General features: G+C 38.2%; 2 protein-coding genes across 4 annotated transcripts in view; one reads left to right on the top strand and one right to left on the bottom strand.

The window, feature by feature from the left end:
• Positions 1–18,701, top strand: part of LOC139946343 (interleukin-6 receptor subunit beta-like) — a 59,784-nt gene extending 41,083 nt beyond the window's left edge. Inside the window, exons 6-13 of the mRNA XM_071943981.1 lie at positions 347–501; positions 1,898–2,061; positions 3,198–3,366; positions 3,888–3,973; positions 4,871–4,997; positions 6,411–6,512; positions 8,985–9,121; positions 9,467–18,701. Coding sequence (XP_071800082.1) covers positions 347–501; positions 1,898–2,061; positions 3,198–3,366; positions 3,888–3,973; positions 4,871–4,997; positions 6,411–6,512; positions 8,985–9,121; positions 9,467–10,267 — 1,741 coding nt within the window. The 3' untranslated portion in view covers positions 10,268–18,701. The remainder of the gene's footprint in view (positions 1–346; positions 502–1,897; positions 2,062–3,197; positions 3,367–3,887; positions 3,974–4,870; positions 4,998–6,410; positions 6,513–8,984; positions 9,122–9,466) is intronic.
• Positions 17,013–21,853, bottom strand: LOC139946344 (GTP:AMP phosphotransferase AK3, mitochondrial-like). 3 transcript variants are annotated; one of them, XM_071943982.1, is made up of 5 exons: positions 21,602–21,853; positions 21,070–21,189; positions 20,229–20,401; positions 19,497–19,615; positions 17,013–18,699 (listed from the first exon to the last, which is right to left on the bottom strand). In XM_071943982.1, the coding sequence occupies exons 1-5, from the start codon at positions 21,744–21,746 to the stop codon at positions 18,600–18,602; spliced, it is 657 nt and encodes a 218-aa protein (XP_071800083.1). In that variant the 5' UTR covers positions 21,747–21,853; the 3' UTR covers positions 17,013–18,599. The 3 variants fall into 3 exon arrangements, with proteins under 3 accessions (XP_071800083.1, XP_071800084.1, XP_071800085.1); XM_071943983.1 differs by having other exon boundaries at positions 20,328–20,401; XM_071943984.1 differs by lacking the exon at positions 21,602–21,853 and adding an exon at positions 21,369–21,573.
• Positions 21,854–22,266: the final 413 nt, after the last annotated feature.

Below are 22,266 nucleotides of genomic sequence, written 5' to 3'. Positions count from 1 at the left end.
TGTCAAATGGTTCGGGGCAAGCCTTTGCTTAGCAGCCTCCAGATAAGCAAAGCCTGCTTCAGAATTGTGTATGGGTGTTCACCGTTTCGAAAGCTTGCCCGCCAAAGCAACTGTCTCGATAGTCTGAGGAATTCAAATTCAATTAAATTTCAATTCAATTCATTGTTAATGGTCCTACCATGGAGAAAAATTTCTTTGCATACATGCAGTTCACAAAATAATTAATTACACACATAAACTACTGAAAATAAATTAGAACATTTAATAAGGAAACTACATTCAGGTGATTATGTAACAACTGTATGTTGACTTGTTTACTTTTCTCTTGTGTGTGTGATTTGACAAGCAATGTGGAGTGGGAGACATGCAGGAGCGTTCTACCGGGAAATACATCCTGCGTTTTGGAAGATGTACACGAGACTTACCACTTTTATGTGTTGTCTGTGAACAGACTCGGAAATGCCTCAACGGCACATATCTCATTTGATCATGAAACAGAGAGTAAGTAAAAAATAATAATATTAATGAGAGTCGGCCTTTATACTGCATTCATAAATACCCCAGACAGTTTCTCTACTCCTATAGGTGGAGAGCACGTCACGTGGGTGTGCATAAACCTTTTGTTATTGACCGGTAAAAAGTGTTAATTCATGGACGTGACACGCGACCTTGCACCTGTTCTTATAAGACAGTTTCTTCATTCCTATTGGTCGAGAGCAACAGCTGAAACAGTTGTGCCACATCACGCGATACGCGCGACGCCCACAGCATTCCCTTATAAGGAGTAGTTTACGCGAGGGCAGCGGAGGGCTCTACCATTTCATAGCTGGAGGGGTGTTGTGTTATAATTTTTGCATTTATTTTACTTTTTGACCATCAAGTGATGATGTTTTTGAACCAAAAGGTGTTTATGAATGGGAATCAAAGTGTGTTGAATCGGTTTTCAACTAGTGGTTTAAACCTGCGGAGGCCTGGTTCTTTATAACTTACCTCGACTTTGTCTTGGTAAATTATCAAGAACCAGGCCTCGTTGGGATTAAACCACTAGTTGAAAACCTCTTCACCACACATTGATTCCCTTATTTTTCACACCCGAAAGGTCTTCTCAGAGCGCTTGAATGAGCTTACGCTCGAACATCATTACCCCCTGGTCACTTGGCCATTAAGTTCATTCCTGGTTGTAAAACCTAGGCTAAGCTACGCTAATCAAATGTTTCTGGACGACTAAAGACACGGTCGCCCAGACCTCCATAACGATAATGTTGTCAATGCACACCCTCGATTGGTTGAATGAGCTTGGGCGTATTCTGCGTGGAGCAATTCAAACAATAGAATGCGTTTTCTTTGCGTCGTGATCGTTATTGCTGCAGTGTAACTCGGCCTTAACTAGCTCAGTTGTGTGGGTCAAATTGACCCTCGCGGACCGAATGCTTTCATACCAACAGTATCCCTACATAGGACTCTTCGTCTGTGCTGTACACAGATACAGAGTCCTAACTATCAGGGCCTATTTAGGGGGGGGGGGGAAATCTTTAAAGCTTCATGGTCTGGAATGTGAATCTGTTGAAATTATTGGCTTCTTGCAGGTAAGATTTGAATTATGAAGCTTTGAAAATTTTCCGCCCCAGAAATGGACCCTGATATCCAGGACGTCACTGTAGTATAATACGAAAGTGTAAGGCCGCCAGGGCTAAGGGCTAAATTTAACTCCTCGTCTGAACGTACCATGTAGAAGGGCACTGATAGGTTTGGGTAGATACTGACAAATAATAGTGCCATAGCGTTGTGACCACCATTCCTCAAAATGGCTTTGACAATTGTCTATTATAAGTATTTTATTTTAAATACGGATAGCTAAATAAATTCTTAAATTTGTATAATTTGTTTACCTCGACAGCCGTCTCGAACCCCCCTAAGAATGTTCGCGTCAAGGCGACCCCACAGTCCCGCTTACACATTGAGTGGGACTTTCCTGAGGAGTGGAGGTCGTACTACGTTAATCATCTCATGTACAAGATTGAGTACTTCATCAAAGATCTCTCTCCTACAGTATCCTCGGAGGTAGGTTTATTATAATTATCCTTATGTCGAGATACACCAAGTGAGAAGACTGCTCGTTGACAATTACCGAGGGGTGCAGTGCCTGAAAGTTAATTTGATGCAATCAAAGTGAAAATTGAGTTTCGGTTTCAACCACAGAGGCAAATCACATTATTACAACTGTATGAAAGTGAAATAGGATGCTTCTTTGACAAGAATGGCCGGAAATAAACCAATTCGAAAAAAAAAATAACACTTTGATGAAACATGGTCTGCAATAGGAGCTACATATTTATATTGAATCTTCACATAAGTATTTTTGTGGACTTTAAGATACTAGTTTGGATTTTTTGTTTTATTTTATGAGATTATGAGAAATTAACACTGAACCTCAGGCCAAACCTCGTTCCCAGGGGTGAGTATAAGATGTATAATAGGCTACCTTGTGGACAAATACTTGGCTGTGAGTGTGATAAATATCCTTCAATTATGTTGAGTATTGAAAGATATACATTTATTAAAGAAAAATTAGATAGATTCAACTCATTTTACCTGTATCGCCTAGCATAACAAGGTGGGACAGGCACTTCAAGGTGAGGGCTACACATAAATTATTTGGGCTGTTGACTCAAATCAACTGTCACCAGGGGCATGTTGGCACCTACACCTAGGGCTGAAACAGGGTTACCCCCTTCACAGTCCGTAAGGATGAAGGCATGGGTAGCATCCACTGGGAGCCTGGCTGGTAGAGCAGAATGTGATAATTTCCCAACGTGTTACCAAGCAATCATGGTTCACTGCCTTGCTACAAATGTCATGACCGGGATTCGAACCCACACTCTGCTGCTGACAACACCATGGCCCAATTTCATCAAAGCCTGCAAGCAAAACAAATTTGCTAAGCACAGAAAACTCTTGCTTCATCAAAATAGGTTACCAGCCAACATTCTGTACATTTACCATTGCTGTGACTGGTACCCTGCTCATTTCTTGCATAGATAAGAAGTTTGCAAAGCAGAATTTTCTGCTTAACAGCTTATGAAGTTGGGCCCTGAGCTTGGGTCCGGTGAACTAGACCTGCTCAGCCACGACACGCCTTAGGGTTAATCATTTCTAAATTAACTCTTAACCCTTGTTTTTTGTGTCTTCCTTGTTAGTTTCCTGGACCCGAGTCGGACAAGGAGCTTAGAGACAGTCAGGCCGAATTGCCGTTTCCGCTATATCTGGACGCATACACGATTTACTGTGTCAAAGTCGCCGCCAGAATGACTGGTTGCCCGTGGAGTAGCTGGTCTGAAACGGTGTGCAAGAGGACCCTAGAGCAGAGTAAGTTCATGGTTGGCTTGTGTGTAAAGCGCTCACCTCTCACCAAGGTGACCCTGGTTCGATACCCGGCCATGTCCGTATGTGAGTTGAGTTGTGCGTTGGTTCTCTGGAAACACTTTTGATCTGTTGCTGTGCATGTGCTCCATGGTCATAATGGGTTGATTTGGCTGGCAGCCAAAGGTGCCCTTGCATGCCTGCTTCTGGAACACGTTGTAGGTGCGTCTTTTGCTATTCAGCTCTAGCTGCGAGTAAGGATGATAGCCCCAAATTATTATTATTGTTATTTTCCTCTGAACAGGTGTGCCAACATTTCTATTTAAAAGGGGGATCCATTTAACTGAGTTTATACTTTGGCACACCAAACAAAGAGATTGACAAAAAAGGGAGACCATCAATATCTAGGTAGATAGCTCAGTTGGTAGAGTCGACGTGTAGGTTGAACAGCAATCCCATTTCGTTTTTACAGATAACGTTTTTTATGAAAATAAATAATTTTGTAACTTTCTTTTCTTCTGTCATAGATCCAGATTTGAAATTGAACGTCACCTTTTCCTCGAGTGTCAGTGAACGGAATGAGTCTCTTCGTCATGTGGTCTTAGAATGGGAGGTATGTTTAAAGGAAAAGTGTATCTGTGGTATTTGGAATCGTTCGATTGTTTTTTTAAATCCTATATAATTGTAGTTAAATATAATAAAACTAACCTGTGAAAATGTATGGTTGGTTGTTTTCGAAAAAGCGGTTGTGTCCTTGCAGGAAAAAAATCTATAATTGGAATACACAATCTGAGAAACCTACCTGATGGAAGCGTTTCTCATATTCAAATTTTGGGGGATGAAAACTGATAGATTTTTTTCCGATAACAAGAAGATGGAAAGGTAGGTGGGACTATGTTTGAATTATAAGACCTACTCCATTTACATAGCACCATGTGATGTTTTACAAGGTGCTGTGGCACAATTCAAACCAGGAACACCGGGGCAAACTCTTTCTCTTTTTTGATGCATGTAAGTGCACTAGGCTTTTTCACGAGCGTTACACAACACACAGGACCAACAGCTTTACATCCCATCCGTAGGACGAAGCAATGGTTAAGTGTCTTGCTTAAGGACACAAGTGTCATGACTGAGACTCGAACCCACACTCTGCTGATCAGAAACACCAGAGTTTGAACTTTGACTTGACTCCACAAAATGGCGTGCCGTGTTAGTTCATAATGTCTAAAGGAAAACCATGCAATTTTTAAAACAATTTCAAAACATCTTTCTAACCATTTTATAACAAACGTTTTCAAAACGCTTTTCATGGACCAACAACATTGATCTAAGGCAACGTGTCCCATTAACCGCTCGGCCACGACACTTCCATTATAGGTTTGTCTTCAGTGTGGTGACAAGTTCTGAGACCCAAGACCTACAGAGTGTGGTGACAAGTTCTGAGACCCAAGACCTACAGTCTGCTGGAGAGCCTCTTGTTAATGAAGCCCTGATTTTCTTTTCTTCACAGCCACTACCGGTAGAGCACAGACGCGGCATTATCATTGGATACAATGTGATGAACGTGACTATCATACAGAGAGATGTCATATCCAATGTGACACTGAACGCCTCGCAGACTAGTCTGGTGATCAATGGTAAGCAGCGAACTCTAAAAATTAAGGAGTGGCCTTTCCCATTAATTTTGTCACATCAGTGCAAACACATCAGTGTAAAAAAACATTGTATCGCGATTTTGCAAAGGCTGAACTGGTCCTTAGGTGTTTTAAGAAACGAGTTCCCTTTTGCTGTGTACCAGTGACAGTAAAATGTCGCACAAGGGATTCCTTCTGTTTTGAAATGTGTTTTTATAAATTAATGTTACTTATTCTTTGTTTGGTTTTTCTTGTATGATGATATGTCTTTCTTCTCTTATGTTGTGTATGTGTTGCTTATAGTGGGCGTTTGAGCACAAGCCTTAATTGGCTTCTGCAAATGACCCACTGGTTTGCTTTCTTATTTCTTAAAGGGTGTCGTTATATAATCTGATTGTCTCCTAATATCTTTGCCTAAATTTTATTTTCATCTTCTGAACTTATATGTTTAGCTGGCGAATGTTTTGTGTTGGTTGCTTGTAAAGGCATTTCAACAAAACTTTTGCTGGCTTCTAGGAATGCTCTCTATTGAATTGCTTTCATATTTATTACAAATGTCTTTATATATTCTGATTGTTTCTTTAATCTGTGCTTAATTTTGATTGTGCATCTTCGATATTTTATAATTGGCTGACTAATTGTGAATGGTTCTTGTAAAGGCATTTCAAGACAAGCCTCATTTGGCTTCTGAAAATGCCCCTGTATAATTATTTGCTTTCATATTTATTAACAGATTGCTTTTGTCTCTTTTTTGTCTTTGCTTAATTTTGATTGATGCATCTTCGATATTTTATAATTGGCTGGCTAATTGTGTATGTTTTTTGTATTAAGGCATTTCAACATGCCCCTCTATTGATTTGCTTTCATATTTATTACAGATTTCTTGATAAATTCTGATTGTCTCTTTCTATCTTTGCTTAAATTTGATTATGCATCTTCTATACTCGATACATGTAATTGGCTGGCTCATTGTGTATGTTTCTTGTATAAGGCTTTTCAAGACAAGCCTCATATGGCTTCTGAAAATGCCCCTCTATTAATTGGCTTTCATTTTATTACAGATTTCTTTTTATATTCTGATTGGTACTTTTTGTCTTTGCTTAATTTTGATTATGCATCTTCGATATTTGTTAATTGGCTGGCTAATTGTGTATGTTTTTTGTGTTTAGGCATTTCAACATAAGCCTCATTTGGCTCTTGAAAATGCCCCCTCTACTGATTTGCTTTCATATTTATTAACAGATCGCTTTATAATTGCATTCTTTTTGTCTTTTCATATCTTTGCTTAAATTGTATAATGTTCTTCTGTACTTGTCTACTCTGTAGTTTTAATGTCTTGACTGTAAATAAACTGAATGTTTTTAATGAACCACTAATAATAATAATAGTAATAATATTTTTGTTGAATCTGCTCAGATCTTGAGCGATTTCAGAAGTACAAGTTTGCCATCGAAGCTTTCAACAGCGCTGGTGCCTCACCAAGGACATTCATTGATATACCACAGGAGTACCCGCAATGTAAGTCATAACAATTGAAGAAATGTGTCGTCTTGGCCGAGCGGATGAGAGCCTCGAACTCGAGCTCTAGTGTTTCTGTTCAGCAGAGTGTGGGTTCGAATCCCGGTCATGACACTTGTGTCCCTGAGCAAGACACTTAACTATAGTTGCTTCTCTCCACCCAGGGGTAAATGGGTACCTGTGAGGGCAGAGATGGTTCTTGTGGTTTGTTTAGCTATAGTGCGCTACATATTTGGCAGCACAGGCTGTATATTCCCAAGGGAGCTGAGTTGGTTTAGGGAACGAAAAGGCCCAGTGATCAGGGGTAAAAAATATTGGAAGCCCCTTGAGACACGGTGTATAAAGCGCTATATAAAAACTGAATGTTGTTATTATCTCAGGTTGGCTCAGTGGTTTCTATCTCTGCTTTTCACCTCTGTGGACCGCGGTTCGAATCCCACCTCACACCGGAGCCTTGCATGTGGATTGGGTTTTCAGTCCCTAACTGATTGCATGGTTTTCCGCCTCCCATATCTATATCTTGGCATTTCTTCTCATTTCTTATCATCCTGTTATTGGCGCTTGTAGTGCTGTTGATTGTGGAATCAAATCTTTTTTAGATTGTTGTATTCTTATCCAACCATACTTTGTATTGTCCTGATGCACGATTTGCTTGTATCGTGTTTTATATTTGTAACAACCATATCCATTTTATCTTTTATCTTTTCCCACTCCCTAATCCCTTTCCCCTCTTTCTTTTCTACAAATGGATATGTATTTGGTTGTACTTGTTTAGTGTGGGCCTCTGGTTTGGATCGAAAGCAAAGGCCATATACCCTACTCATTATAATAAATAAAATCAAAACATATTATCGTCTAAACCTTCTAAGTGCCATTGTATTCAATATGTTTTCTTTTCAGAGAGCCAACTCTCCCTGATTCTGCAGTTCCCTAAAAACTGAAAAAAAGTGAAAGTTCCCTAAAAATAAACCAATATTTCTATGTTCTGATACATATATGTACAAATTTGAAAATATCCCTTATTATGGAATGTTGTTCCCTATTATGTGGAATGTGTTCCTTAAAGGGACACGTTGCCTTGAATTGGTCGAGTTGGTCTATAAAAAGCATTTGTAACCGTTTGTTATAAAATGCATATATGGTGAGAAAGATGTTGTAAAAGTAGAATACAATTTTTGACTCCCATAAATGGCTGACCGTGTTAGTTTGCAAAGTAAAAGGAAAACCACGCAATTTTGAGGCAAATTTGTGTGGATCATTGTATTCTACTTTGAAAACATCTTTCTAACCATATGCATTTTATAAAAAATGGTTACAAAGTGCTTTTTATAGACCAACTCGTCCGATCCAAGGCAACGTGTTCCTTTAATATCTCCCTGATTGTTGGACATAATGTACTTGATTTGCACGATGCAAAGGTTGACAGCTTTGGTAATGCAGTACATCAATATGTTAAAACTGTAGTCAAAACATACACACATTCAAGGCTGAATTCACAAACTTTATTTTGGACAAAACTTTGAACTTGTCACTTGTTTCAATTTTTATTGTCACATGGTTTTATATACCAAATGCAAATGGTTTTACAATGCATTTCTTTTCTCCGTCAATTTTCTCTAAGTTTTTGCCACAATTTGGGTGTTTTATTGTTTTAAGTTATACTGGTCATGGATACTTGTATTGTTATTGCTATCTGATAATGTGAATTGTTTTTAATCCAACCTTTACTGCTCTGCAGCTTTATATTTATTGAGTTTGTTTCCACTTTCCTATTTATTGTTTAACCCCCTTGCTTTTTCTTAGTGCTTTCTGCCTCTCTTTATTCATCTATTTCTACCTTTCTTACTTTTGGATACCTGTTCAGGTGTGTCTTCTTGTAATTTAGCCTACGAGAGACACACTGCTAGGGTCAAAACATTAGGCCTAGAACTATTTTTCACATTTATAACTTATACCATACACGTTGGTCCTTTTGGTTGGTAGACAGTTTGCAAACAATTAATTTTCTCCAACTAATAATAATAATAATAATGTTGGTAATAATAAACAAGACAAATGCATTATTAATAGGGCAGATTTAATCAGCCCTTCTGATAAACAGTTGATATTTTGGAAGCATATTTATATAATTTTTCACCCTCAAGTTTGCTTATTTGTTTGTTTGTTTGTTTGTTTGTTAACATTTTTGAACAGTTGAGGTTGTTAAATTTGTTAGACATGGACTTTAATAATCAAATGATCACTTTAAACATGTTAAATAAATAATAATGATTTGTTAGACTAGGACTTTAATATTAAGTCAAATGATCACTTTAAATAATGGTTTATTAGACAAAAATGATTTATTAGACAAGGACTTAATTATCAAATGATCACTTTGAATAAATAATGATTTCTTAGACCAGGACTTTAATAATCTCAAACCAAACCTCGAATAATCGAAGCAATTCTTTCAACCCTCTCTTCATTTAGATCTTTCTTCAGTAAATGTCACTGTAGTAGCAGTAATAGGAGTCTTGGTCATTCTTACTCTAGTTGGGGTAAGCTGGCATTGCATCAAATGGATGCTCAAGCCGGTGCCATCCATCTACTTCATTGCACCCGAACAGGTGAGTTGATTGTTAGAGGTTCGAATCCTGGCCTGGGGCCACCTTCACAAAGATCTAAAATTGATCTTAACTGCAAATCAATCATAATTGCTAAGTAAAGTGGGAATGATAATACAATACAAATCACTATGGTAATACAGACAAATTGTCTTGCGATGAATTTTATTGCTTTGTGAAAACGGCCCCTGGTCAGTTCATCAAGGGGGGTTGAGTCCCTCCCTGGTCAGCCCATGGCCCGGAAGTATCTTTTTTAATCAAGGGGGTACAAACCCCACCCTGGTCGACCCATGTCTCTTAAATAGTACTGTCAATTTCCTTAATGTTCTGTTGGTTCTTTCCCCACAGTTTGAAAGAATTCTTGATGGTCGCGTCCCACGTCGAGACATCGAGAGGGAAGTCTTTGATTTGCCCCCCAACCATTGCACTCCGAACGGAGTCATTCCAAACGGCATCTTGGGGAACACGCATTTATCTCAGCCCTGCGCTGAAGGAGGATGCGCAGCAGACCACGGTGAAGCTGATTATGTGAAACTACGGGAAGAGGCGTCCAAGGAATCGGATCGCCTCCTTTGTGAGGTCGACTCATGTCGGAAGTTGTCAAGGACCAGTACGGACTCAGCGAACTCATCTGAGGACTTTCACGAGAAGGATCCACTCTCGCCTGGATCAACCACAGGTGGATCAGGAAAGTTATCCGCTCTATTTGTGCATCTACCAGGTTCTGTCTCATTGGAACGGCTTCATACCGGTTTAGGCCGGTCGGCACTGGATTCAACTGACTCCGGGTATGGAGAGACTTGTACTGAGAACCGAGTGCCTAGCTATTTAAAACTATCGACCATCCAGACTGATGGAGGGTTGGTGGAAGTGCCTCCTAGTGCAGAGTTTGACACCGAGAATGATGAGGATGGCGGGGGTGATGTTTACCACCGGCTGGGTACCGGTGAAGCTATCGGGATTGATTCGGATCCCTCATTGAGCCAATCACAGCCCTGCATTTACTCTGAAGAAACAATGCCTTCTTACACAAGACTTGTAGCCATTCCAGGCCCACTATCCAATGGTGTAGCGCCCTCGCTTGATAATGGTCATCTACTGAATGGAACAGCGCCCTCTTTTGATAATCATGGGCCAGGGAGTACATAGTTGTAATATAAACTGTATACATTCATGTAAATAGTCACAGAGAAAGTTGTGGTTTTCTTTTTTTTATTGTTTGCTCCCGAAAGGGAGTTACTGTTTCTCAAGAATCTAATGTGCAAAAGGAAATATTTATGATTTTCTTGTATTTAATACTTTGGGTAAAGCCAGGATTATAAAATAATTGCTGCCTTCTTCGATGTAAACTTGACTTTGAATGTACATTTTGGCCAGATTTGTATTAACACTGATTGTCATTTGTTATTCGCAGACATGGTCTTTTCTTCTCGTCTATTAAGAGAGAATGAAAGACAAATATGAAATTTACTGTACCGTATACCTTTGTAATATGCATATTTCTACTGACCTGCCATACTGCACACTTTAGGAGCAATAAGTGGTCAGTAATTGAAACAACATGCACTTTTTTTTTTCATTTACATCAATTTTTTTGTATTTATTATTAATTTTTGCAATGACTTCTTCAAAAAATGATTATATATACTTCGATGAATATGCTGTATTTCTGATACTGATTTCAGATCTGATACTTCATTCCTGTAGAAATAAGGCACTTTTCCTGTTCAGTGCTCTCCTTCAACATCAGTCTGCTGGCCACATGCCAGTTACCCACCCTCTGTTCTCTGAAGTAACAAAGACCAGACCGATCACCCCAATCAAGTTGGGGCACAATCGCAGTCTAAAACAAGCGATTTGGAAAATTCAAGGCTCGACTCATATTTCATTTCAAGACATTTTTTTGTACAACTGTACTGCTTCTACGTCAAAAGTATTGCTGACTCGCTGCCACTAGGATCACACCTAGACCAATGCCGACCAAGTGGTTTTCTTTTTCAAAATGGTTGCGGACGATGCTGCGATGCTGCGTTTTTCTTACGACCACAGATCTCTCTCTTTGTTTATGCAAGTCGCCACACACACAAGGCCTGAAGGCCATTTCGAGGTGTGGCCGCTGCCACCTACTCGGGGGCTGAAACAGGGTTACCCCCTTTACAGTCCATACAGATTCAAGCTTGGGTATCATCCATCAGAACCCTGGCTGGTAGAGCAGAAAGCACTACCTCCGCAACTTTACGAAGCAATCACGGTTAGTCTTGTTTATGAACACAAGTGTCATGACTACACTCTGCTGATCAGACACACCAGAGCTTGAATCCGGTGCTCTTCAGCTAGGACGTGATACGCCTAGCTTGTCACTGAAACAGTAGAGTCCAAACCAAGTTAACAAAGGGTGTCTCCATGTGAGAAATTTTTAATGGGGCACCAATGCAATGATCAGGGGGCATGGAGGTAATCGCTCAATTGCCTCAGTCAAGTATTGGGCTGGATTTGTCAAAGGTCACTTTCTTCTTGATTATGTAACGTTTTCAAGCCATTTTAATTCTGTTTTTCGAAAAAAAGCTGGACCAAATTTTTCATTTCTGTTTTTTTTTTTAAATTGTAGTGTGGAATCTGTGACATATTCTTAGTAGAATCAAAAAATCTTCTTGCAGTAACTTTTTTGTGTGTAACTTTTTTCATATATCCAAGGATTTGTTTATATTTATTGGATGAAAAACTGTGGTTTTTTTAAAAGACAATTCTAGATGAGTTTCTTACAAGTTTATATTTTTACTAATGGACTGGAGAAGTATTCATTCAGAAAACAAATGAACAGGCTCACTGAATACGTTTGATGCTTTATCGCCATTTTTGTATGTTATCGTGATTTTTGTCTATTTTTTTATTTTTTTTTTTTCAGTTTTAAATGCGTCTTCCTTTTCTTAGTTATGAGCTGCTGCTAGATTGTCAAAATACTTTTTCTGATTTTGCTGTATTATAACTGGTACTTCAATAAGCCATTGATGACTTGAGATTTGAATGTCTGGTACAGTCACTTGGTTAGTCACACGTTCCTGCTGGCACTGGACACTATACAAAATTACTCAAAATAATTGTTAGCATAAAAACTTACTTGGTAACGAGCAATGGAGAGCTGTTGATGGTGTAAAACATGGTGAGAAATGGCTCCCTCTAAAGTAACACAGTTTTTGAGAAAGAAGCATTTTCCACAAATTTGATATCGAGACCTCCGAACTAGATTTTGAGGTCTCGAAATCAAGCATCTGAAAGCACACAACTTCGTGTGACAAGGGTGTTTTTTCTTTCATTATTATCTCGCTTCTTCGACAACCAATTGAGCTCAAATTTTCACAGGTTTTTTATTTTATGCATATGTTATTTTATGCAACGAGGGTGTTTATTTTCTTGCAACTTTGCTTTAAAGGTTGTCTGGAAGAATTTTTTTATTTTTGGAGGTGAAACTTTTTTCCTTTTTTTTCCCTTTTTTTTCCCTCTCTTTTTTTGGAGAAATGATATTAAAGGTGAATGAAAGGCCACAACGATAAGTTTTTGTTTGTTTCTGGTGATGGTTCATCACAAAATTTGCCCAGAAAAGTCAGTCAGATCCATAATGCTTGTTCTTACTGATGCGGAGAACAAAAGAGAATATATTTTGTGGCAAGCTTAAAGAGAAGGTAAAACATTGGTAAAATTGTGCAAAATAATTTAAGTTGTTTCACTGATCCAAACCAGTATAGTTACATGTTTAAACAAACATACAACTAGGTTAGAATTTGGATATGGCAAAAAGTTGATGCAGTGTGGTCAGTCATTGAACATTAACCCTTTTACTCTTGGTACCATTTTTCAGTGAGTTGACCAACCATTTGAAAACCTTGAACTGCAAGGGTGTGTATGGTGGCACAACTGTGCACAAAGCGTATGGTGTGTGTATGTAGATACTTACAATACATTGTATGAAAACTAAACTGGATTATTGTGAGTGGTCGGACAGTAGAAGGGTGACTGTGTACTATGTTGATGCATTTACCACATGTTTTAATATTGCAGACTTGTAAAGTTTATCTATTCTTCAAAACCACAGTGGGTGACATTGAATGGTCAGATAGTAGGAGGGTTGACTGTGTACTGTGTAGATGCATCACCACGTGATATATTGAAGGCTGGTATAGTTTATCTATCATACAAAACCACAGTGGGTGATATTGAATGGTCAGACAGTAGGAGGGTTGACTGTGTACTATGTAGATGCAACACCACATGATATAATATTTCAGGCTGGCATAGTTTATCCATCATTCAAAACCACAGTGGATGATGTTGAATGGTCAGACAGTAGGAGGGTTGACTGTGTGCTATGTAGATGCATTCACCACATGCATTCATATTTCAGGCTGGCATAGGTTTTATCTATCATTCAAAACCATAGTGGGTGATATTGAATGGTCAGACAGTAGGAGGGTTGACTGTGAACTGTGTACTGTGTAGATGCATCACCACATGAATTCATGTTTCAGTCTTGCATAGTTTACCTATCTTTCAAAACCACAGTTGGGTGGTATTGAATGGTCAGACAGTAGGAGGGTTGACTGTGTGCTATGTAGATGCATTCACCACATGCATTCATATTTCAGGCTGGCATAGGTTTTATCTATCATTCAAAACCACAGTGGGTGATATTGAATGGTCAGACAGTAGGAGGGTTGACTGTGAACTGTGTACTGTGTAGATGCATCACCACATGAATTCATGTTTCAGTCTTGCATAGTTTACCTATCTTTCAAAACCACAGTTGGGTGGTATTGAATGGTCAGACAGTAGGAGGGTTGACTGTGTGCTATATAGATGCATTTACCACATGCATTCATATTTCAGGCTGGCATAAGTTTTATCTATCATTCAAAACCACAGTGGGTGATATTAAATGGTCAGACAGTAGGAGAGTTGACTGGGCACATTCACCACATGCATTTTTATTTCAGACTGGCATAGTTTTCATTCCAAACCACAGTGGAAGATCAGGATCAGAGAGTAAAATATTTAAATTATCAATTATTGTTGAAATTTCAAATACCAATGTTATACGTTCCCCCTTTCAGAAGTGTGTGCGTGAGTTTGTGCGTTAGAAAGGAATATTTAAATGAAATACTCAGGGTTAAATAATGTAAATACTTAAAGCATTAATCACAGAGTTCTGAATTCAAATGTATATTGTTATGTATGATTTGTTTTTGTAGTAAAGATTACACTGTATAAAGTCTGTCTCACTGGTATGGAAGGGGTCTAAGGACAAGTTAAAGGCACTGGGCACTATTCGTAAATACTCAAAATAATTGTTAGCATAAAAACTTACTTGGTAACGAGCAATGGAGAGCTGTTGATAGTATAAAACATTGCGTGAGACGGCTCCCTCTGAAGTAACATAGTTTTTGAGAAAGAAGTAAATTCTCACCAAACTATTTGAGTTGAATTTGAAGCCTCAGATGAGGTCTCGAATTCAATCATCTAAAATCCCACAACTTGTGCGACTAGAGTGGTTTTTTTTTCTTCATTATTCTCTAGCAAATTCGATGACCAATTGAGTAAAAAAATTCATAGATTTGTTATTGTATGTATGTTGAGATACACCAAATGAGGATACTGGTCTTTGTCAATTACCAAAGGTGTCCAGCCGCCGATTTTACGAAACTCTAGGATTAATTCTGTCTCCTCTTTCTAACGTAGGATGGGTTCAATGCATCCTAACGTCTTTGGATTAAGTTAGGAAGAGTTTGGTGAAATCGACGGCTGTGCCCTTAAGGATTGTGATGCAATCATTTTGCCAGAAATAAAGTCTTTATAAAAGTGGGAAGAAAATTCTCCCCACATTGAAATGTTGTAAAATACTATTGTACACAGTAGAATGGGCTGTTTAACCCTGCCTTGTTATGATTATCTGGTTTTATACAGTATACAAAGTGCCGGCAGTTGCCATCTCTTATTAAGAGGAACCTGTTCTCCAAGCCTCAATTTGGGTTCATTCATCTGAATGAATCAAATCAAGATGGCTGTATCTGGGAAGTTCGATGTCCTCACATAGTCTTGAACTTTCTGGGTAACAACGTTATAAAAGTCGCCACAAATCGCACAAAAATTGATGTATTTTGGCTTCACAAGGTTTTTGTGCACAATCTGCATAGTTTAACCAGTCACAACATTCACACATTCAAACAATGTCGTCGAGCGAATGCTGCCTTTTTACACTAAAATTGATGAATGTCAGTTTGGAAATTAACACTAAACAAGATTAAACATAGGCCAACGGCAATATTTGTACCATAATTTTCTTCAACAAAATTATTAGTAATAAATTTGTACTTGATAATTGTACAAATCACTATTGACTCGCTCTCTTTATGAAGGCTGTGTACTAACCATTCTGTGTATGTAGGTGTATTTTTATTCAATTGTAAGAAACCAAAATTGTAATGAGAAACATTCACAGTAGATTTTTTCGTCAGCGATGGATGTATTTTTTCTGGAAAAGCTGCAAAAGACATTGTACGTATTCTTATAAATGTTCAGCCTGTTGCATTCTGTATTTCTCTTGAAAGTGTTAAGATTGCAGTTTTTAAGAACACATTCTGTATCTGGGACCACATTTTTTATTGGCTCGATCCAATTGGCTTTTATTTAGCCTGACACTTTATGCATTATGTGAGGTTTTTTACACATTGCCCATTTGTGGATTCCTGCTTGGTCAATGATACTCCTATCTTGATGTAAATGTTGCTGCAGACTTGATGTGAGGTTTTTCACATTGCCCATTTGTGGATTCCTACTTGGTCAATGATACTCCTATCTTGATGTAAATGTTGCTGCAGACTTGATGTGAGGTTTTTCACATTGCCCATTTGTGGATTCCTACTTGGTCAATGATACTCCTATCTTTATGTGAATGTTGCTGCAGACTTGATGTGAAGTTTTTCAAAGTGCCCGTCTGTGGATTCCTACTTGGTCAATGAGACTCCTAACTTAATGTAATGTTAGCTGCATACTTGATGTGAGGTTTTTCAAAGTGCCCATTTGTGGATTCCTACTTGGTCGATGAGACTTAGTGTAATTTTGCTGCATATTTGATAGTTTTCATGCAAGAAGTCAAAGAACTTGTTCCCAAGTACATATTTCTAACCCATACATGTATTTCATAACTAGTTGCCCAATTGTATGCATCTAGGGCATAATTGTTTATCTTGATGCCATCTGTTACAGTACGTAATGTTGTGACAGCATGCATGAAGTGGCTGCCATATATAGCCTTAGCCAATTTAATACCTATTGTAACACATGTTGTACATTTTAAAAAGAATTAAAGGGACACAATGCCTTGGATGGGTGAGGTGGTCTATTCAAAGCTTTTGTAACCGTTTGTTATAAAATGCATTTGGTTAGAAAGATGTTTTAAAAGTAGAATATAATGATCCCTGCAAATATGCCATGAAATTGTGTGGTTTTCCTTTTATTTTGCGAACTAACTTGGTCAGCCATTTTGTGGAGTAAGAAATTTGACTCTACACTATGGCGTGCCGTGTCAGTTCACGATGTATAAAAAAAACTGTGCAATATCGAGGCATTTTTGTTTGGATCATTGTATGCTTCTTCTAAAACATCTTTTCAACCATACGCATTTCATAACAAACACTTTTCAAACACTTTTAATAGACCAACTCCCCCGATGCAAGGCAAGGTGTTCCTTTAAGAACGGTACACATTTCTTGTCTGTAATAATCAAGTATGGTAATTTGATTTTAACAGCTCTTTTTTTCCAACACCTGTTTTTTAGCTTTCCAAACTAAAACAAACTTATAAAACCAGTCACTCATTAACATACAAAATGAATGTTCATAAATACATTTAAATCTTCATGATTTATTTTATTCCTTTTTTTCCCTTCTACCTCTTGCACTTCTGTGCCTTCATGTAAAGTGTACACAATATTGTAAAGAAAGTAATTCATCTAAGACAAACATAAATTAAATATTTTCAGTTTTTGTATTAATATTGACTGATTCAACAAGTACAGTGATCAAATAAATCAATAACAAATATTAATTGTCTCAATAATTTGTCTCTTATTCCATTTTCTCCAATATACGGGCTAATTTCTTCATTGTCCCTTCATTCCTAGCCCATGGCATGTTGTGGTGGATAGTTCAAGCATTTTGTACATACGCTATGGTGTTTCTGTTCACCTGAGTGTGAGTTCGAGTCCCAGTCTTGACATTTATGTCCTTAACCAAGACACTTAACCAAGACACTTAACCAAGACACTTAACCAAGACACTTAACCAAGACACTTAACCATTGCTTCGTCCTTTAGATGGGACGTAAAGCCATTGGTACCATGTGTTGTGTAATGCACACACAAAAAAAAAACGGTGCACTCTATATCGAAAAGAGAAGGGGTTCACCCAGGTGTTCCTGGTTTGATTGGCTGCATATTGCGCCACAGCACCTCAGAGATGCCAAGTTCAGAGGCCAGCTATGCGTGAGACTTAGTAGGTCTGGCACCTTGTAAACCATCACACGGTGCTTTAAAGGAATAGGTATACCTATTCCACCAGAAATGCAGAGAGTAATGGGTTGTGTGTGCCTAAAGTGAGGACTGAGAAAGGCAAACGAAGCATTTCTTAAAAAGGTTCCCTTTTATGGAACGGTTTGCCTGAGAGAATTGCGTAATGAGCCAAACTTGACTTCATTCACTTCTAGGTACTGGCGTTTACGGAGTCATTGATTTATTTTGCATTATTGGCTTTTTGTTGCCCTTTCTCTCTGTTTTGTTCCTGGTGGTATAGAGTGCTGTTGTTGCTTTTGTGGGGGTTGTTCTTAATACAGGTGTATTTGTTTATCTCTGTTCTGTGTATTGCTGTTATACAGGGCCCCCAGGGAGAACAGTGTTTTAACACTGATGGGGCTACCCTGTATAAATATTACTTAATGATAAAAAATAATAATAATAAAAAGGTCTCATATTTCAAATCGTAGCTTCTCATAACTTGCAGGACAAAATACTGAGCTCTTTGATGCACCCCTTAGAGCTGTGATAAAGCGCTGTATAAGAACCAAGTAGTATTATCAGGTAAAACACCTGTACATTAACCTGAGGAGGTTGTGGGGTTTGAATCCAGCTGTAATCAACTTCCTTCTCTTGATAACATCACTACTTCAATCATTATTATTTACATACAAAAATAGATTTCCTGAAAATTATCTTTCTTGAAAAATGTAAAATGTTTATCATTGGTACCCTCTCTAGTACTGTTTTAAAAAAAGACAAAGTACTGAATACCTCAAAATTACATTTGAAACATGATTTTAATTTGAAGCAATAGGACTGGAATGTAAGCTTGATCGTAGAAATCTCCCAAATCAAGCATTTTTATGGAAAAATTTTCTGGAATCAAATCAATAGATGTAAAAAAAAATTTAAAACGCTTCAGCTTTTTGGTGGTACAACAGTCGACAAGTACTTTTGAACTTCGGGCCAAATCTTGTCAGATTCTGTGCCTGTGAACTCTTTCAGAAGATCCAGGTCTCTGCAAAAAAACAAAAAAACAAAAATCATTAACAACAGTTAAAAAAAATCTAGGTATGATTATATATGCCTTTGGTTATTGTCAATGATCAGTTTCTGTTCAGCAGAGTGTGGGTTCGAGTCCCAGTCATGACCCCTTTGCCTAAAGGATTTGGGTACTGGTTCAAAATGTCCATAGATTAACATTAAACTTACAGGGTTTGAAGATAATGATAGTGGAAAGCTTCCCTTCAAATATTACTTACTGAGGTGCTGTAGTTTTGAGAAATTAGTAAAACAGTGTAATGAAAATACGTTTGTAAATGCTTAAAATAATTTTGGTCTCATGAGACTAAAATTATTTTCATGACACTGTTTTACTCATTACTCAAAAACTACAGCACCTCAGCACGTAATATTTTCAGGGAAGCTTTTATCATTATCTTCAAACTGTGTAAGTCCAGTGTAAATAACACATTGTGTTTTTTGTGCTACAAAAAGTACATACACCCTTTAAGCAAGACACTAAACCATGTCGCTTTGGATGGGACGTAAAGCCGTTGGTCCTGTGTGTTGTGTAATGTACATAAAAGAACCCGATGCACTTATCGTAAAGAGAAGGGGTTCACCCGGTGTTCCTGGTTTGATTGGCAGCATATTGCGTCACAGCACCTTGTACAACATTATATGGTGCTGTGTAAAAGGAGTAGGTCTCATAATTCAAATGTAGTCCCACATACCTTGCAGGAAAACACTGTATGTTAAAGCGCCTGAGCGACACTGAGTGACTAAATAAGAAACCACTATTATTATTATTACCTATAGAAGTCTGTAACTGGCGAGGTCAAATTTTGATAAGCTCGTAACCGTGCCAACACAGTTTCTGGTTTGTCGTCGTCTCTTTGCGTAAGAAGCTCCCCAGTCACATCATCTTTTCCCTATGAAATAATACAATAATAATAATGTTAATAATAATAATAAAACATCATTTATAAAGCGCATTCTGGCTCACAGATCCCTCGATGCACTTAATCTATACAAAAAGTTGTTATAAATAATGTTAAGTGCATGGAGGGGATTGCGGTTATATTCACAAAGATACACCGCGGACGAAAATAACAGGTCAGCTGTATCCACACATAATAACACCCAAAACTTACTCAATAAAAAAAATATGAAAATCAAATAAATACCGGTCAGAGTTTCAAAATTCTAGACCGATTCCTCCCCCACTTTTTAAAGACATTGGACACTATTGGTAATTGTCAAAGACCAGTCTTCTCACTTGGTGTATCTCAACATATGCATACAATAATAAACCTGTGAAAATTTGAGCTCAATTGGTCATTGAAGTTGCAAGATAATAATGAAAGAAAAAACAACCTTGTCACACGAAGTTGTGTGCTTCAGACGCAAGTTGATTTCGAGACTTCATCTAATTCTGAGGTCTCGAAATCAAATTCGTGGAAAATAACTTCTTTCTCTTTCATCACAGCCAGAATTATAAAATGAAATGACATGAAAGATAAGAAGTTATTGTTCTATTCTTACAGGCTCCCTGGGTGGATTCCAGTCCTGATTATACACCCTTCCACTCGGGGCATGCATCCAACGTCCCTCTAACCGTTTGACAATCACATCAAATGGTACCTTAAGGTTGATCACCGAGTCCACTCCAACCTCATCAGCCAAGGCCTTTGCCTGCTCGACTGTCCGCGGGAAACCTGTAGGGGTGTGAATATTCAATCCCATACGAAATAAGTTGAAATAAGTCCAAAGTGGCGACGTCACCCAGAAACAACACAATTTGTTGACGTTCATGTTCATGTATTTGTTTGTTTGTTTGTTTGAATGATCTTCCCATCAAGGGAACTCAGCAAACTCCCACAAAGGGATATAAACTTAAGCTGGCAACAGACAATCTCTCTCATACAAACATTTGTTTAACGTCTATATGATTATGAATTACACATAAAGACATTGTGATTCTGTCAATATGTTCAAAACACTGCTAAAAACTCACCTGTTCTGTTACAAATTTCTCTGACAAGCACATTTGAACATGTATATGGAAAATGCGCTATATTAATACATTATTATTATTATTAGTAACTAGACGAAAATATATTTGCTTGCGTAACGAGCAGCTACATAAACCTCGCTAGTACTGACATAGTTGCGATAACGTTACGGGTTACGTTATTGCAACTAGTACTGGCACTATTTTTTGAGCTAAAAATACGGGACATAACGACTGCAAGACAGTTAAACAAATCAACAAAATGTGCATGGTTAATGCATGCCATTGTAATGTGCATGGTTGTGGCACGGATAGTATATCTCAATCAACCCCCTGACCAATAAACACATTAAATTAAATTAAGTTACATACCATCAAGGAGCCAGTCTACCGAAGACAGCCCTTTCAGTTCATTCAGTATCAGATCAACCATTAACTGATCTGGCACCAAACCTCCACGCTCTATGTATTCACTCGCCTTTAATCCAGCATCTGATTGGTGAAAAATTGTTTGATACAAATTACAATACAATACAAGATAAACTTGATGGCTTAGCATTATATTATTTAGTTGTAGTCTGATCGTTTGAGATCAATGGCTGACCACAGCCACATTTTAGAATCCAACCCATAGAGGGCAAGAAAGGGCAATGACAATCAGTTCAAAATACCTTGCATCTACAATCTACGAACAATCCTTCCAACATGCCCAACCAAGATTTAGATTATTATATTATGGAATAATCTTCAACAATCCCTCAAACTTCATAGATTCCAAGACGACGCTCTCCTGAAGTCCTTGTCAAGTTCCCCTGCGGAAGTTTCAGGAGAATAACCACCAGTACCATGGGTTTAAAAAGTCAAAAACTCGAAACGTCTATAAATTCAGTAATTGAGTGGTCACCTGTTTTGCCTCGTACCTGCGCACGCAGGAGATCCCCACTCGACAGGTGCGTCAGCTTGAAATCCTTCACTATACGTGAGGATATTGTACCCTTCCCCGACCCAGGGGGACCAAGTATAATGGCCCGAAATACTCTGCTAATCATGGTGGTTGTTAAAACAATACACAAAAATGTCACATAATGCTAGAAAAAATGGAAAATAATCAGCGAAATAGATCCAGCAGTCGACTTGTTTAGCTGCTTTTAAGTTTGTGAGGGGCGCCCTCTGTAGTTTCAAAAGTGTAAAACCAGAAGTAGATTGGTGGTGGTCCGACGCGTCGCGACGGGGTCCCGTCTCGGAAGTGTGACGTCAGATGTTCAGGCTGCAATTTTTGTCGGTACATCAACCGTTTGAGGATTGCAGTTTTCAAAGACTTTTTCAAAGCTTTCAAAGACTTACCAAAAAGTCGCAACAGATCTGGAACCCCCGGTTATAATTACATTTGACCTCGCATTCGTTTCACATGACGACTCACAGTCAAATTCTACGTATATACATAATGCACGCTGCTGCGTGCAGTACACCGATCAAATTCGCATCTTGAACATCTGGAAAGCCTACGTCACTGCACGCATATCCAACGAAATCATTGTACCTAATGAACCACTGGTTCTGTAAACCGTA

This window comes from Asterias amurensis, chromosome 13, assembly GCF_032118995.1.
Source record: "Asterias amurensis chromosome 13, ASM3211899v1".
NCBI lineage: Eukaryota > Metazoa > Echinodermata > Asteroidea > Forcipulatida > Asteriidae > Asterias > Asterias amurensis.
The sequence above is the reverse complement of the archived record's forward strand: the minus strand, read 5'-3'. Positions and strand labels throughout refer to the sequence as shown.

Excerpts from the sequence above, each read along its gene's own strand:
- LOC139946344 (XM_071943982.1), bottom strand. The coding sequence starts at position 21,746 with ATGATTAGCAGAGTATTTCGGGCCATTATACTTGGTCCCCCTGGGTCG. Across the intron at positions 20,402-21,069 it reads GGTAGACTGGCTCCTTGATG|GTTTCCCGCGGACAGTCGAG; the intron begins GTATGTAACTTA and ends ACACCCCTACAG. Across the intron at positions 18,700-19,496 it reads CCAGTTACAGACTTCTATAG|AGACCTGGATCTTCTGAAAG; the intron begins GTAATAATAATA and ends GTTTTTTTGCAG.